This window comes from Vigna unguiculata, chromosome 4 (genome assembly GCF_004118075.2).
Source record: "Vigna unguiculata cultivar IT97K-499-35 chromosome 4, ASM411807v1, whole genome shotgun sequence".
NCBI classification, from domain to species: Eukaryota; Viridiplantae; Streptophyta; class Magnoliopsida; order Fabales; family Fabaceae; genus Vigna; species Vigna unguiculata.
Window position 1 is genome coordinate 41,720,456 of NC_040282.1, and position 15,488 is coordinate 41,735,943.

The window sequence follows — 15,488 nt, forward strand, 5'->3', positions numbered from 1 at the left end:
CCATTAAACTCATATGATCATCTCCTTTAAAATTGAGTGTTTCTGTTGTGAAAAAATAGTTTTTCCTTCTATTTATTTACATTTATGATCCCTCCAACTTAAGTATAACATTTCTTTGTTCTGATAGCAAGTAAAATTCATGCAGGGCAGAAACTTGATGAGGAGACAATGGTTTTGTTTTATGCTGTCATGTGTATGCTACATCAAAGTGGATCTAGATATTTATGTAGAGATCATTTATCTAAAATATCTAATGCTGTTTCCAATAACAAACACGTACGCGTTTTACAGTTCAACAATTACACAAATTTTACATGTTTTCTGACAACTACATAAAATCCTTCCTCTACAAATTTCGTAAATAAACGAAAAGTTGGGAGAAGAAAATTGTAACGTAACAAGTAAAAGCTATTACTGTAATGCTTATTGTTTTAATTCCACTCCCCAAAACTGAGTCCAATTTTTCTTGTTTTTTTTTTCTATTGAACATTAAAAACACGCTATTTTGTAAATATTAATAATCATCCGTGAATTTTGAAAGTACAGCAAACAAAGAACACAGAAAAAATGAGCAGAGAATTTAAATTTAACAAGATGAAAACAGATACAAGTTCAAGTACCAAGAAAAGGAAGTATAAAATTACTTGCATTTTCACAATTGTGTTTGTTTCAAGAACAATATCCCTAAACAACTACTTACTCTTTTAAGTGTCGAGCTTAGAATGAAGTCAAGGGCCAGCCGATGAGGGTGTCTTCTGCTCCCTCCATTCAGATCAGAATGCTGTAAAAAGATACCGGCTTCCAATTAAATCATTAGTTTAAAATTAACAATCAACAACTAACAAAAGAAATCATTAGACAAAGTGATGAATGTATTAGCACAACAATGTAAATTCCATTTACATAGTCAACTATTTGCGCCTAACAAGATTGTAATTGAAAAGGCAGAGAGATAGTGTAGAGTATCAACACCTGTTGAAGAGGCAGACAAACGGGAATTATAGCTCAGCTAATTTTAAACTTTTGAGCGAACAATTAGTTTTTCGATGTGAGCAATCTTTTTCCAGTCTTGGCCTTGAGGATTCTGACAACGTTGTTCCAACAATGGACAGTTCAATATTTCAAGAGAGGAGATGGATTTGGGGAGACCATCCTCTGGTAAACATTGGAGGTTGGGACAGTTATGAAGTGAGAGAGAGGAGAGGTGGCAGAGACCCTTATACTCCATCTTTTTAAGATTTGGGCAATCAGAGAGTTTTAGAGAAGTGATAGAGTGTGGTAGCAAAACTTCATCGGGAAAAAACTCTACATCCATATATTTAATAGACAAGCTTTGAAGACATGTGTTGGTACCCAATGTCTCTCTTAGGGAGGCCATCAGTATGAAACTTGAAAGAGACACATCTTCTACATTTGGTGGCAAACCTCCGTCTGGGAACATCTCCACTTTTGGACAATGAATTATCTTTAGTACATGAAGAGACGGAAGCAGGATTTGCATCCGTTTTGGCAACAATTTCAAATTCTCCGCTCCATGAATATCAATTGTCTGTAGCCGCGGAGCAGATAAACCTTCACTAGGAAATGAGTCAAATCGAGAGCAACCGGCAACTGACAAATGCTTGAGACGATTATGAGTGTGCTTCTGTGAAATAATTTGTAGGTTACGACAGAAAAGCAATGAAAGAGACTTAAGGTTTGGAAAGAAATCTAGTGGAAAGGTTGTTAGAGAATCACAACCGCAACTGATCTTAATATTTGCAAGCAAATCATAGCTACTACCCATTGGAATATTCATAATTGGAAAAGCACAAAAGTTCAAGTCTTCAAGTGAATTATGAGATACAGTATGCTCACACCTTTCAAGGAACGATGCTTTCATGCTACCAGTTATATAAAGATACTTTACATTAACAAGTTGATCTGGCAGACCTTTTAGTTTGGGACATTGATACACCTTGAGAATTTGAAGACGTGGAAAAGCAGCAGTCTTACGTTCACATTCTTCCAATTCCTTCATGTTTGAAAATGTCAATCTTTCCAAAGATGTAAACGAAGAATAGCTATTCCCATAAAATTCAGCACCAATGCTCACTATTCCATCCAACCCAATAATCTCAAGGGTCTTCAGAGATGACAATAGTCCAAGGGGAGGCAAACACAAACAATATTTGCAGTCCTTCAGCTTTAAGAACACCAAATTTGATAATGAATTGTCAAACACCCAACTTGGGAATTCTGGACCACCATAGCTCTTGATTGACAAATGTTCCAATTTTTTGGAAGGTTTTAGATTCTCCAATACCTTCTTTTCTTTCCTTGGATCATCAGGGATATGGTCTGACTTCCATCTTAACTCTAACTTCACAAGATGTTTATTATTCAGATTTGCTTCTAATGCATCTACAGGATTTACAATATTTTGCAACTCATTAATTGATAGTCTTCCATGAAGATTGAGCCCGCCTAGATGCTTAGTACTGAACTCCTTCTTTTTATCGACAAAAACCGCACTGAGTACTTGAAGATTCTTCAACTCTCCAAAATGCGTTGGCATCTTTGTCACTTTTGTTTTTTTAAATTCAAGACAACGCAATTTGGTGAGTTTATGCAAATGTAAGGGCAACTCCTCCAAACTTGAACAATAGTTCAACTTCAATATTAGCAAATTATAGAGCAAACATGTTGAGTCAGGTAGTTTTTGTATCCCAGTTCTCGAAAGATCTAAAGAATGGAGATGTTTAAGATCACCAACAGAATCAGGGACTTCTCTAAGCTCAGAATATGCATCCAACGATAAGACACGTAAAAACTTAAAGTTGGAAAACAATTCATGTACCAAAATCTTGAATTGCAAAGGATAATAATCATTATCTCTTCTCCCAAATTCTTTATATGGGAAAAAAGAACGCAGTCTTTTAGCATCAGTTAGACTCCCAAAACCATCAAAATATTTTACATCAGAGAATGCAAATGAAAAATGACGGGTTGTTTTGGATATGCAGTTTCCTTTATCAAATTTCAACCTGAAACAGAAGTCCGCACAAACATATTTTGCCAAATCATTTAGAAGGTCATGCATGAAGAAACAAGTTTTGAAATCTGATTGAAGAAAGAAAGACCTCATTAGTAAATCATTAAAATATTGTTCACCAATTTCTTCTAGATTGTTGCTCTGTGGAGAGCAATGGAGAAAACCTTGAGCTATCCACAACAAAATTAATTCCTTCTTGTCAAATTCATAATCTTTCGGAAATAATGCACAAGACGCAAAGCACCTCTTGAGATGAGAAGGAAGGTGTTGATAACTCAATAGTAGAGCAGGCATAATTTCAAATTCTTTGGGTAAGTCCCATATGTCGCTTTCCAATACGCTTTGCCAATCTGAAATGGATGACTTTGTGCGAAGAACACTTCCAATTGTTTTCAAAGCTAGAGGTAATCCTTTGCATTTCTCAACTATCCTTCTACCAATCTCCTTTTTTTCATCATTCAATTCAAGCTCATCACCTCTTAATGCGTGTTTCTGAAAAACTTTCCAACATTCATCCTCTTTTAGATGCTTTGGGCGATGCACTTTAGAACTCATGTTAGAAGCAACTTTCTCACCACGTGTTGTGACAAGAATTCTACTTCCTGGAGCCCCATAGCTAAGAGGAGTTCGCACAGCTTCCCACTTTTCTTGTCTTTCGTTCCAAACATCATCCAAAACAAGAAAAAATTTCTTTCCTGATATTTTTTCTTTCAATCTTTCATGAACCATTTGTAGGTCTCCGCTATCATCTTTAGATTTAGTGACTGCCTCAAGAATTGTTTTTGTCACTGTCAAAACATTAAAATGATCGGAAACACAAACCCAAGCTCTGATATCAAATTTAGCCTCCTCCAGTTTTGTGTCATTGTAGACATGTTGGGCAAGTGTGGTCTTACCCAACCCACCCATTCCTACAATAGAAAGTATTGATGGCTGGTCATGATTCTCAGTTTCAGATGTGAGCCAATTTAAAATCTTTTCTTTGTCTGCATCTCTGCCATAAATAACACTTTCAACCACCAAAGAAGATGATGGCATTTTCTGTGGCTCTTTGCTACCTGATCCATCACCAGAGTAAATACTCTCTTTCAAACCAAGAGCACCCTTTTGCCTTGCAAGATATTCTAGTTTTTCTAGGACTTCTCTTATCTCTGATTCAATTTTCTTGTTAAATGAAGTGAAAGTAGAGTTGAAGAAATTTGATACCTTGGAAGTAAGGGTTTGTGGGTCTGATCCAGCTTCCACTTGGCATCTGGTGAGTTCATACTCTATTTCCTTCAAGAGATCCTCTGCATCAAAGACAGCCTCTTTGACAGCGAAAAGCCATGCTTTGACGTGTGGATCTCTGAACTGCTTTTGTTCTGCATCATGAGCGAGAGCATTGATGGAGTGCAGCATGATGTTTAAATTGCCCAACAGCTTCTCATCAAGTTTTCTTCCACGAAAGAAGCCTACAACTTTAGGAGAAGCCAACTTGTCAAATGCAACATTAACGAAAGCAGAAAGAAGAGCACCACCAACAAGTTCTGCCATGGTAGGAAATGTAAAATGATGGGAAGAATGAAAATCAGTTATTTGAAATGCAGTTTGTGACAAGGATTCAGCGCAGGATTGTATATCTATTGATAGGATGAGTAGTAAAGTATATTAGAAAGGATGAGTTGACTTTAAGGATGGTGGAACATCGTTTTCTTTGATGGCTACTCTCAAACAACATCACATTTGAGTCTTTCTTAAAAGCTTAATTCCACAATTATTCGTTGCATTCACACATTGAGCCAACCATAAAGAGCGATGGTTGGGTTAGGAGTGCACGATTCAAACACTGGATACATATTTTATATGTTTGATTAAGACATAAATCATGAGTTCTATATTCTATGCTTTTGGTGCGTTGAATGGTATAAAATGCTGAGGGTAGGAAATGGGTATCCAAAGAGGTCGATGGTCCCAAGTCTAGCAATAATTGTTTGTTTATCTTCTAATATGATATGACAAACGTATATTTAATGAATAAATGTCTGACGCTATACGTCATTATTTTATTGTTCTATCTCTAGCTTCAAATTGTGGATATATAGAAGATACACCTAAATATCAATCACTTAAATATGTTTTAACAGTTTTTAACGTATTTCAAATTTTAGGATATAAATTCTTCATTTTAAAATTAAAATAACGCTTATGTATGCACTTTATATTAGAAAATGGTCACAGTACTGATATGAACTGTTATTATAGTCTTTTTTAGTTGACATATATCACGAACCTAACTGACATACAGAGGTATGTCATGTTTCTAGTTGTTTTTGGAACTTCCATTAGATAACAAAGATAATTTATATATAAAATATATTGTAAAATATATATTGCTTCTTTCATTAAAAAATACAAGAACTCTTTTTGGTACAACAAATACTCAAGCTTTACCTAATTAATTTATATAAGGTGACTGCTACACAAATTCTCTTCCCCTAATTTTATAAACAAATGGAAACCCAAGGGAAGAAAAGAAATGAAATACAATTTCAAGGGTCTAAGAATATGTGTTTAGAAGCATTTACATTTCATAATTCCCTTTGCTTCAATCTGTCTCTGGGGTGTATTAATTTTCCTTGGACCTGTTTAGGTAAGTCATCATCAGATAAGCCAATTCCAATCTCTTCTACTTGTTCTCTTTGTATAATATTTTTGTACATCAGATAACTATAACTTCTTGTAGTAATCAGTTGTAAAATAATCAAATAAAGCTTTGTTTTGCATTACTTTGTTGAATTATGTTATTCTCTCTTTTCTGTTACTTGAGAACATTGAGGAAACTAAAGTTGGACTGTGAAACAATTGAATAGATGAACACTAAATCTTCAAGACTGAGAGGAACAGATGGATGCATGGTTTTACCATCATTAATGTATGTCAATAACACATATGGCCATGTACAATCAACAAACTATCCAGAAATTGAGCTTTTGCAAAAGCCCTTGCCATAACACCCTTTAGACAACATTTATTTACCTTTTATTTGTTGTATGCATTATTCCAAAGTTTTTTAAAATGAACACACAAATGTTAATTATTTATCAATAACTTCTAGGATTTTTTTTTTTTTTTTTAGTTTTAATTCAAAAAATTTCTGTTAACCTTAAATATGGCTGCTTATGTCAGCTTGACTAACTGGATTTATCTTCAACTCGACAAACTTCATCAACTTAAACCTACATTAGACAAAATTAGTTGAAAATATTTTAACCAACTTTCGAAAGAAAAAAAAAAAGATCATCAAGAATATTGAAAAAATAATAATTAACTTTTATCAGCAAATATTAGTTGTTAGATTTTCTTATTTATCCAAAATGTTAGTAGGAGATTGAACCATCAACCTTTCCCTCCTTTCCATTTTATTTAACTACTAAGTTATCTTATCATTCTTGAATAAATGTGTGATGATATTTGCAACAGAGTTACTAATTTTGTTCAAACGCAATAACCAATAATAGCAAAAGACAAGTTGTAGAAAAATGTTTGATTTCGAAAAGAATTATATTATTGTCAAGTAACAAAATCATCCATTGAAACTCATCTCACCATCTCCTTATTACTAAGTGTTTCAGTTGTTTTAGTAAATGGCGATTACGCAGTGAAATATTTGCAACTAAGAAAATTGTAATGGAAAAGATAGAGAATTAGCACCTGATAAAGACAAATGGAATTGCGGCACATCTAGTTTTGAACTTCTTAATACCAAATTCTCAAGTTTTTAATGTGAGAGATCTTTTTTCGGTCTTCACCTTTTGGATTCTGATAACGCTTTTTCAACAACGGACAACCCTTGATAAAAAGATGAGAGATGGATTTAGGTAGACCCTCCTCTGGTAAGCATTGAAGGTTGGGGCAGTGCTCAAGTGAGAGACATGAGATGTGGCAGAGACCCTTGTACTCCATCTTTTTGAGATTTGGGCAATCAAAGATTTGTAGAAAAGTATGTTTGGGCAAAACTTCAAGAGGAAAAGACTCCACATCAACCTTTTTAATACACAACCAAAAAAGAGATGTGTTGGCATCCAAGTTCTCTCTCAGAGAGGCAATAAGTTTTGAACTTGAAAGAGACACTTTGTTTACATTTGATGGCAAACCTCCATCTGGGAACATCTCCACTTGTGGACAATCAATTATTTTCAGATCATTAAGAGACGGAAGCAGGGTATGCATGCCTTTTGGCAACAACTTCAAATTCTGCGCTCCATCAATTTCAATTCTTTGTAGCCACGGAGCAGATAACCCTTCATTGGGAAATGATTCAAATTGAGGACATCCATAAATAGTCATTTCCTTGAGATGATTATGGGTGTGCTCCTGTGAAATCCTTTGCAGGTTTTGGCAATCTGTCAATCGAAGACAACGTAGTTTTGGAAATAAATCTAGCTGAAAGATTGCAAGAGAGTCACAGCGGCCACCATCAATTTTCATTTCTTCAAGAAAATCATAATGGGCAATAGGAATATTTACATGTGGGCTTGTCATAATTGTCAAGAGTTGAAGCGAGGATGTAATGATGTTGTTTCCTCTAATGATGAGTTGATAACAATCACAAATAACTAGTTCCTTTAAATGAAGAAGTTGGTTTAACATACCTTTCAACTTGGGACACCTCTCGATAGAAAGATGATGAAGATGTGGAAAAGAAGTGGTTTTACATTCCCATTCTTCCCATTCCTTCATGTCGTAGAATCTCAATCTTTCTAAGGACTTGAACGAAGAAGAGTTTTTCCCATAAAATTCAGCACCAATGCTCACTATTCCATCTAAGCCTCCTATCTCAAGGGTCTTCAGAGATGACAATAGTCCAAGTGGAGGCAAACACAGACAATATTTACAGTCCTCCAACTTTAAGAACACCAAATTTGATAATGATATATCGAATACCCAACTTGGGAATTCTGTACCACCATAGTTCTCTATTGACAAATGTTCCACGTTTTTGGAAGGTTGTAGATTCTCAAACACTTTCTTTTCTTTCCCCGGATCATCTGGGATGTGATTCGAATTCCATTTTAACTGTAGTTCCATGAGGTGTTTATTTTTCAAATTTGTTTCTAATGCATCCAATGGATTCTCAATGTTTTGCACCTCATTAATTGATAGTTTTCCATGAAGATTGAGTCCTCCTAACTGCTTAGTACTGAGCTCACTATCTTTATCAACGAAAAACATATTCAATAACTGAAGATTCTTCAATTCTCCAAAACGCATTGGCATCTTTGTCACTTTTGTGCTTTCAAATTCTAAGCAACACAATTTTGTGAGTTTATGCAGATTTGAGGGAAATTCCTCTAGATATAAACAACTATTCAACTTCAGTATTAACAAGTTATAAAGCAAACATATTGAGTCAGGTAGTTTTTGTATACAAGTAAACGAAAGGTCTAACGAGAGGAGATGTTTAAGATCACCAATAGATTCAGGGATCTCTCTAAGGTCAGAATATCCACACAAAGATAAGATGCGTAAAAACTTCAACTTGGAGCACAATTTATGTATCATAATCTTGAATTGACAAGAAAAACCGCTATAGGAAGTTCTAGGTTTTGTAATCGGAAGAAATGAACGCAGTCTTTTAGCATCAGTTAAACTTCCAAAACCATCAAAATATCTTACATCTTCGAATGCAAATGAAAAATGACGGGTTGTTTTGGGTATACAGTTTCCTTTATCAAATTTCAAACTGAAACATAAGTCTCCACAAACATATTTTGCCAAATCATTCATAAGGTCATGCATGACAAATCGCATTTTACAGCTTGATTGAAGAAATAAGGACCTCGTTAGTAGATCGTCAAAATACTGTTCACCAATTTCTTGTACATTCTTTATATGTGGAGAGTGATGGAGAAAACCTTCAGCCATCCACAACAAAATTAATTCCTTCTTTTCAAACTCATAATCTTTCGGAAATAATGCACAATAAGCAAAGCACCTCTTGAGATGAGAAGGAAGGTGCTGATAACTCAATAACAGAGCAGGGATAATTTCAACTTCTTTTGGTAAGTCCCATATGTCACTCTCCAATACGTTTTTCCAATATGAAATTGATGACTTTGTCCGGAGAAGACATCCAATTGTTTTCAAAGCAAGAGGTAATCCTTTGCACTTCTCCACTATCCTTCTACCAATCTCCTTTTTCTCATCATTTAATTCAAGATCATCATCTTTTAATGCTTGCTTTACAAAAACTTTCCAGCATTCATCCTTTTCTAATTGTTTTAAGCGATGCACTTTAGACCTCATATTAGAAGCAACTTTCTCCCCACGTGTTGTGACAAGAATTCTACTTCCTGGAGCCCCATAACCAAGAGGAGTTCGCACAGCTTCCCATTCTTCTTGTCTTTCGTTCCAAACATCATCCAAAACAAGAAGAAATTTGCGTCCTGACAATTTTTCTTTCAGTTTTTTGTGAATCTTTTGTAGGTCTCTACTGTCATCCTTTTCATCTGTGATTTCCTCAAGAATTGCTTTTGTCACAGTCAAAACATCAAAATCATCCGAAACACAGACCCAAAGTTTGATATCAAACATTGCATCGTCGATCCTTGGGTCATTGTACACATGTTGGGCAAGTATGGTCTTACCCAACCCACCCATGCCCACGATGGAAAGTATTGATGGATGGATATGATTGTCGATTTCAGATCCGAGCCAATTTAACATCATTTCTTTGTCAGCATCTCTGCCATAAATAACACTTTCAGCCACCAAAGAAGATGATTGCAATTTCTGTGGCATTTTACTACCTGATCCATGCCCAGAGTAAGTACACTTTTTCAGGCCAAGAGCATCCTTTTGCTTTTCAAGATATTCTAGATTTTTTGTGACTTCTTTCATTCCGGAGTTAATTTTCTTGTTAAATGAACTGATAGTAGAATCAAAGAAATCGGATACCTTGTAAGTCAAGTTTTGATGTGCAGATTCAGCTTCCACTTTGCATTTGATGAGTTGATAGTCTATTTCATCCAAGAGATCCTCTGCATCAAAGACAGCCTCGTTGACAGCAAAAAGCCATGCTTTGACGTGTGGATCTCTGAACTGCTTTTGTTCTGCATCATCAGCGAGAGAATTGATGGAGTGCAGCATGATGTTCAAATTGCTGAGCAGGTTCTCATCAAGTTTTCTTCTACGAAAGAAGTCTAAAACTTCAAAAGAAGCCAGCCTGTCAAATGCAACATTAACGAAAGCAGAAAGAAGAGCACCACCAACAAGTTCTGCTGCCATGGTAAGATGGAAGTGTGTGATTCCACAATGATTCAGTGCAGGGAGCTGCTATGGTGATGAAATGAGTAGTTAGGTATTTTCTCAAGAACGGTGACTTGACTTTAAGAACACTGAACATTAATACTCAACCAATAGCTTTTAAGTCTTCCTGACAAAGCAACTTTTCTGATTTTTGACACGTATATGAACTAGAGATTAAATTGACTTAGCTGGTTTATAACTTATGAAACATAGAATTGTATTATTTAGTTATTTCTAATTTAAGTTTTTATTTTAAATTTATTAATTTAGTATCTCAAACATACTTCATAATGAAAAATAAGATAAAAGAAAAAAAAAAGGATAAAAACATTTTGCAATAATAAGATCATTATTTAATGTTCACAATTTTCTACAGATTATAAAACTTGAGGGCATCCTTTATCATAGTCATAGTATGCATCATTTTGCTTTTATATTTAGGAAATAATGTATGAAGAAGGGAAGGGTCTTATTTCTTTATATCCGCTGTGCTGATTTTCAAACAATCACGTCTCAATGATACTCTGTTTTTCTTTTTTAAATTGTTACATTTTTGCAATATTTATAATTTAACTTATGTATTGTTTTCAAAATTAAAAAAAATGTTCATTATTTTTTATTAATTTATATAAATGCATTTAGCCTGACTCAAATTTTTATAGATGCAAATTAAGCCAGGTCATTTGTCTATAAGGCATACTAGCAATACAATTTCTTTTAACAATGTATACAAACTTTTAACATGAACAATATTAAGTAGTAAATGAATTGACAGTGCGACAGTGAGTTCAAATTGTGAATTGCTTGAGCTGAATTCTCATATTAAGAGTAAAAGAGGTGACTTTTTGAATATAGAAGATTTCCAGATAGGTGATTTGAAATGAAACAGGGAGACATGATTTCTTCCGACATGACTTCATTTCCATAATATACTAAACTTTCTTTCTTCCGACATGTATTTCTTTCTTTCTTTCTTTCTTTCTATCATTAACAAATACAATGACTGTTTTCGGTACAACAAATACTCAATTTTTACATAGTTAATCTATGTCACTGCTACACAAATTCTCCTCTACTAATTTTATAAATAAATGGAAACCCAATAAGGAAAAAAATTAAAAATTATTGGCAATTCTCACTACTTAAATTCCCTTCCCAGTTCACCAAGAAATCAAATACAATTTAAAGGGTCTAAGAATGTATGTTTAGAAGCATTTACATTTCATAACTCCCTTTGCTTCAATCTCTCTCTCAGGTGTACTAGTTTTCCTTGGACCTGTTTAGATAACTCATCATCAGATATGCCAATTTGAATCCCTTCTACTTGTTTTCTCTGTATAATATCATGGTACATTAGTGAGATTCCTTCGCCAATTTGCTTCTCAATGCTTTCAAAGAGAAGCCTAATTAAGAAAGTTTTGTATCAAAAGATCTACAATATAGTAAGAGAAAATTAAATTCCAAAAAATTCTAAGGTCATGTACCTTTGCTAGAGCCTGCTTGTCCCCTTGTTTTTGCAAGTATAGGATATATAAGGAATCAAGAGTGATCACTATCTTTTTCATGTCTTTTCTAAGTAAACTGCAAGCATACCTGTACAAAGAAAAGGTGGAAAATAAGTTCAATTTTACACAACCTTAAGATTTTGTACCTTAAGCAATCTTTAATACAGACAAAAGCAATTTTAATAATTAATAAAATTTTGTACCTTAAGATGCCTAGAGCGATCACTTGAAGTGAAGAAGACATTGGAAGCCATTGTAAGAAACTTGTGTAAGCACATGCCAGACTCGGTAATACTCTTGAATTACAAATAAAAATTGACAAGTCAGTCTCAGAAAGAATAATAGATCAATAGTCAAGAAGGAAAATTAAAATATTCAACAGTCTAGAATTCTTAAGGAAAATAAAATTTGACAATGGCATGCCTGCATTGGACCCTGTTCTAAGAAAATTTGAAGGCTCAAATTTTATCAGTTTATCAGTTGTTTTCGGATTTAATCGATTAAGTATATAAATAATCCATATTACATAACTGTTTCAATATTGAACACAGTGATTCAATATAAAATTTAGCAAAGCAACAAAACAATAAAAAAAAATACTATAAAGTGATTAATTGTAGATTTTTTTAATCAATAAATCCATAATATTTGCAACATACTTATTAATATTTTTCAAAAGATAAGAACAGCAAGAGGCAGCTTATAAAAAAATGTTTGATTTCCAAAACAAAGTTATATTATTGTGCATTAACAAGTAATCCATTAAAACTCGTCTCACCGTCTCCTTTAAAGGCAACTATTTTCTTTGATGAAGGTTGGGACATCCATAATATGAGAGAGAGGAGATGTGACATAGACTCTTGTAGTCAAGCTTCTTAAGATTTGGGCAAAAACGGATGTGTAGAGTGATGAGAGAGCGTGGCAACAAAACTTCACCGGGAAAAGACTCCACCTCCAACTTTTCAACAATCAAGCTTTCAAGACATGTATTGGCATCCAATGTGTCTCTCAGGGAGGCGATAAGTTTTAAGCTCGAAAGAGACATCTTTTTCAAATTTGATGGCAATCCTTCATCTGGGAACATCTCCACTTTTGGACAATCAATTATCTCCAACTCAGTAAGAGATGGGAGTAGGATTTGCATATGTTTTGGCATCAACTTCAAATTCTCCGCTCCTCGAATTGAAATTATTTGTAGCCACGGCGCAGCTAATCCTTCACTGGGAAATGATTCAAATTGAGGGCATTCACTAATTCTTAATACCTTGAGATGATTATGAGCGTGCTCCTCCTGTGAAACTCTTCTTAAGTTTTGGCACCTACTTAATTGAAGTAAATGGAGCTTTGGAAAGAAATCTAGTGGAAAGATGGTGAGAGAGTCGCAGTCACTATTAATCTCCATTGCTTCAAGAAAATCGTAATGGATCATAGGAATATTCACAAGTGGGCATAGACTAATTACGAGCTTATCACAGTTATTAATATCTAGACTCTTTAAATAAAGAAGTTGCTCTGGCAGACCTTTCAGCTTGGGACATTTGTAGATAGATAGATTTTGAAGACGTGGAAAAGATATGTAGTTTTACATTCCCATTCTTCCAATTCCTTCATGTTGTAGAATCCCAATTTTTCCAAAGATTTGAATGAAGAAGGGGTGCTCCCATAAAATTCAGCACCAATGCTCACTATTCCATCAAGCCCTTCAATCTCGAGGATCTTCAGAGATGACAAAAGTCCAAAAGGAGGCAAACATAGGCAATATTTACAGTCTTTCAACCACAAGGACACCAATTTTGATAATGAATTATCAAATACCCAACTTGGGAATTGTGTACCACCATAGTTCTCTATTGACAAATGTTCCAAGTGTTTGGGAGGTTGTAGATTCTCAAGCACTTTCTTTTCTTTCCTTGGATCATCGGGGATGTGATTCAAATTCCATTTTAACTTAAGCTCCACAAGGTGCTGATTTTTCAAATTTGCTTCTAATGAATCCAAAGGATTAACGATATTCTGCACCTCGTTAATTGATAGCCTTCCATGAAGATTGAGTCCTCCAAGTTGCTTAATATTGATGACCTTGCTATCTCTATCAACACAAAACGTACTTAGTACTTGAAGATTCTTCAATTCTCCAAAATGCATTGGCATCTTTCTAACATTTGTATGTTCAAATTCCAAACAATTCAATTTGGTGAGCTTATGCAAATTTGAAGGTAATTCCTCCAGAAAAGAACAAAAGTTCATCTTCAATTTGGTGAGCTTATGCAAATAATGATCCGTTGCATTCACAGGTTGGGTCAGTCGTATGCGATTAGAAATGGATGGTTTTTCGTTTTATTAGTAGCTAATTCTTTTTCGTTTGATTTTTCAAACTTTCTTAGACACTTCATTTGTAGGTGTTTGCTAAAAAGTATGGATGTAGACTTCTAGTCCATTTAGGCGAGAGAAACTAGATTTTTTTTGGGAAAATATTTTTTAACATGACTTCCACCAAGTTTTTAGTAATTAAAGAAAAAGTTAACTTTTATATTTATAAAAAAAAGAAATAAAAGTAAAAATAGTAGAAATGAGATATGTGAAAAAAATTGTTAATCGTTACGTTCTGAAAAAATACTTTATTAACAACTAATTTTAATGACAAAAAATAATTAATTATCTCATAGATCAGAAGTAGTAGAAGTAATTAATTACTTTGGTGACGAAAGATAGTTAATTATTTTAGTGACTAATTTAAATACTTATAAAATAAAAAATTATTTGTTATTAATATAATTGTTATTATAAATAAAAAAATTATAATTTATTTTTAAATTTGTTTTTAAAATTTAATTATCAAAAGATATTGATTACTATTTTGCTCCCAAAATTAGTGACCAAAAGAAATGGTGATGAGGTTTTAATATTTGTATGTTAGTAATATATTTTAGTGATTGTGATTTTCATATATGATTACTAAAAATTAGTTACGATTGTGTTTGCTCCCAAAATCAGTGACTAAAAGAAATGGTGATGAGGTTTTAATATTTGTATGTTAGTTAGTCAACTATTTTAGTGATTGTGATTTTCATATATGATGATCGTATTTTATATATGATGATCGTATTTTATATCAGAACAAATAATTATGCATATATCGAGAAAGGTGATAATACAAGAAAGATTTGATTTAAGATAATACTTTAGTATTGTGTTTTCTTTTTTTAATAAAGTTTTTGGTTATAAAACAATGGTTTAATGGTTTTATTTATTGAGATTTTTAATAAAACTGGAATAATTTTTTATTTTAATATCATTTTTACATATATTATTGGAACAAGATATAAAGCCGAATGATAAAAGTTCACTATAAATCAACAATTATGAAAGGAAACGGATAAATGAAATTAATACACAAAATTACCAACCTCTTCTTTCGATTCCTAAAACATTTTTTATCTAACCACTTTCTGACAAACAAATATAGACTTATTGTTATTAATTGTTTAAATACTTTTTAATCGTTATTAATGCAATACAACATATGTCAACTTTATTTCTCCTCTCAAAATATTTATATTTTCTTACACAATTAATTTTAATAAATCTACAATTCCATTTCTTAACTAACATAGAAAATAAATAAATAATAAATCATATATATAATTTATTATTGGTTCTCA

General features: G+C 33.3%; 2 protein-coding genes across 7 annotated transcripts; both read right to left on the reverse strand.

Annotated features, from left to right (window-relative positions):
* Positions 1 to 528: 528 nt before the first annotated feature.
* Positions 529 to 10,385, reverse strand: LOC114181283 (putative disease resistance protein At3g14460). 6 transcript variants are annotated; one of them, XM_028067695.1, is made up of 4 exons: positions 6,725 to 6,959; positions 4,241 to 4,491; positions 973 to 4,092; positions 545 to 781 (listed from the first exon to the last, which is right to left on the reverse strand). In XM_028067695.1, the coding sequence occupies exons 2-3, from the start codon at positions 4,284 to 4,286 to the stop codon at positions 1,016 to 1,018; spliced, it is 3,123 nt and encodes a 1,040-aa protein (XP_027923496.1). In that variant the 5' UTR covers positions 4,287 to 4,491; positions 6,725 to 6,959; the 3' UTR covers positions 545 to 781; positions 973 to 1,015. The 6 variants fall into 6 exon arrangements, 5 of the variants coding, with proteins under 5 accessions (XP_027923497.1, XP_027923496.1, XP_027923495.1 ...); XR_003603787.1 differs by lacking the exon at positions 973 to 4,092 and having other exon boundaries at positions 529 to 781; positions 6,725 to 10,385; XM_028067696.1 differs by lacking the exon at positions 6,725 to 6,959 and having other exon boundaries at positions 544 to 781; positions 973 to 3,945; positions 4,241 to 4,576.
* Positions 10,386 to 11,275: 890 nt separating this feature from the next.
* Positions 11,276 to 12,117, reverse strand: LOC114181026 (putative phospholipid-transporting ATPase 9). The gene is made up of 3 exons (XM_028067346.1): positions 12,030 to 12,117; positions 11,806 to 11,914; positions 11,276 to 11,654 (listed from the first exon to the last, which is right to left on the reverse strand). The coding sequence occupies exons 1-3, from the start codon at positions 12,068 to 12,070 to the stop codon at positions 11,544 to 11,546; spliced, it is 261 nt and encodes an 86-aa protein (XP_027923147.1). The 5' UTR covers positions 12,071 to 12,117; the 3' UTR covers positions 11,276 to 11,543.
* Positions 12,118 to 15,488: the final 3,371 nt, after the last annotated feature.

Excerpts from the sequence above, each read along its gene's own strand:
- LOC114181283 (XM_028067692.1), bottom strand. The coding sequence starts at position 4,567 with ATGGCAGAACTTGTTGGTGGTGCTCTTCTTTCTGCTTTCGTTAATGTT.
- LOC114181026 (XM_028067346.1), bottom strand. The coding sequence starts at position 12,070 with ATGTCTTCTTCACTTCAAGTGATCGCTCTAGGCATCTTAAG. Across the intron at positions 11,915-12,029 it reads ATCGCTCTAGGCATCTTAAG|GTATGCTTGCAGTTTACTTA; the intron begins GTACAAAATTTT and ends TTCTTTGTACAG. Across the intron at positions 11,655-11,805 it reads ACAAGCAGGCTCTAGCAAAG|AGAAAACAAGTAGAAGGGAT; the intron begins GTACATGACCTT and ends GATATTATACAG.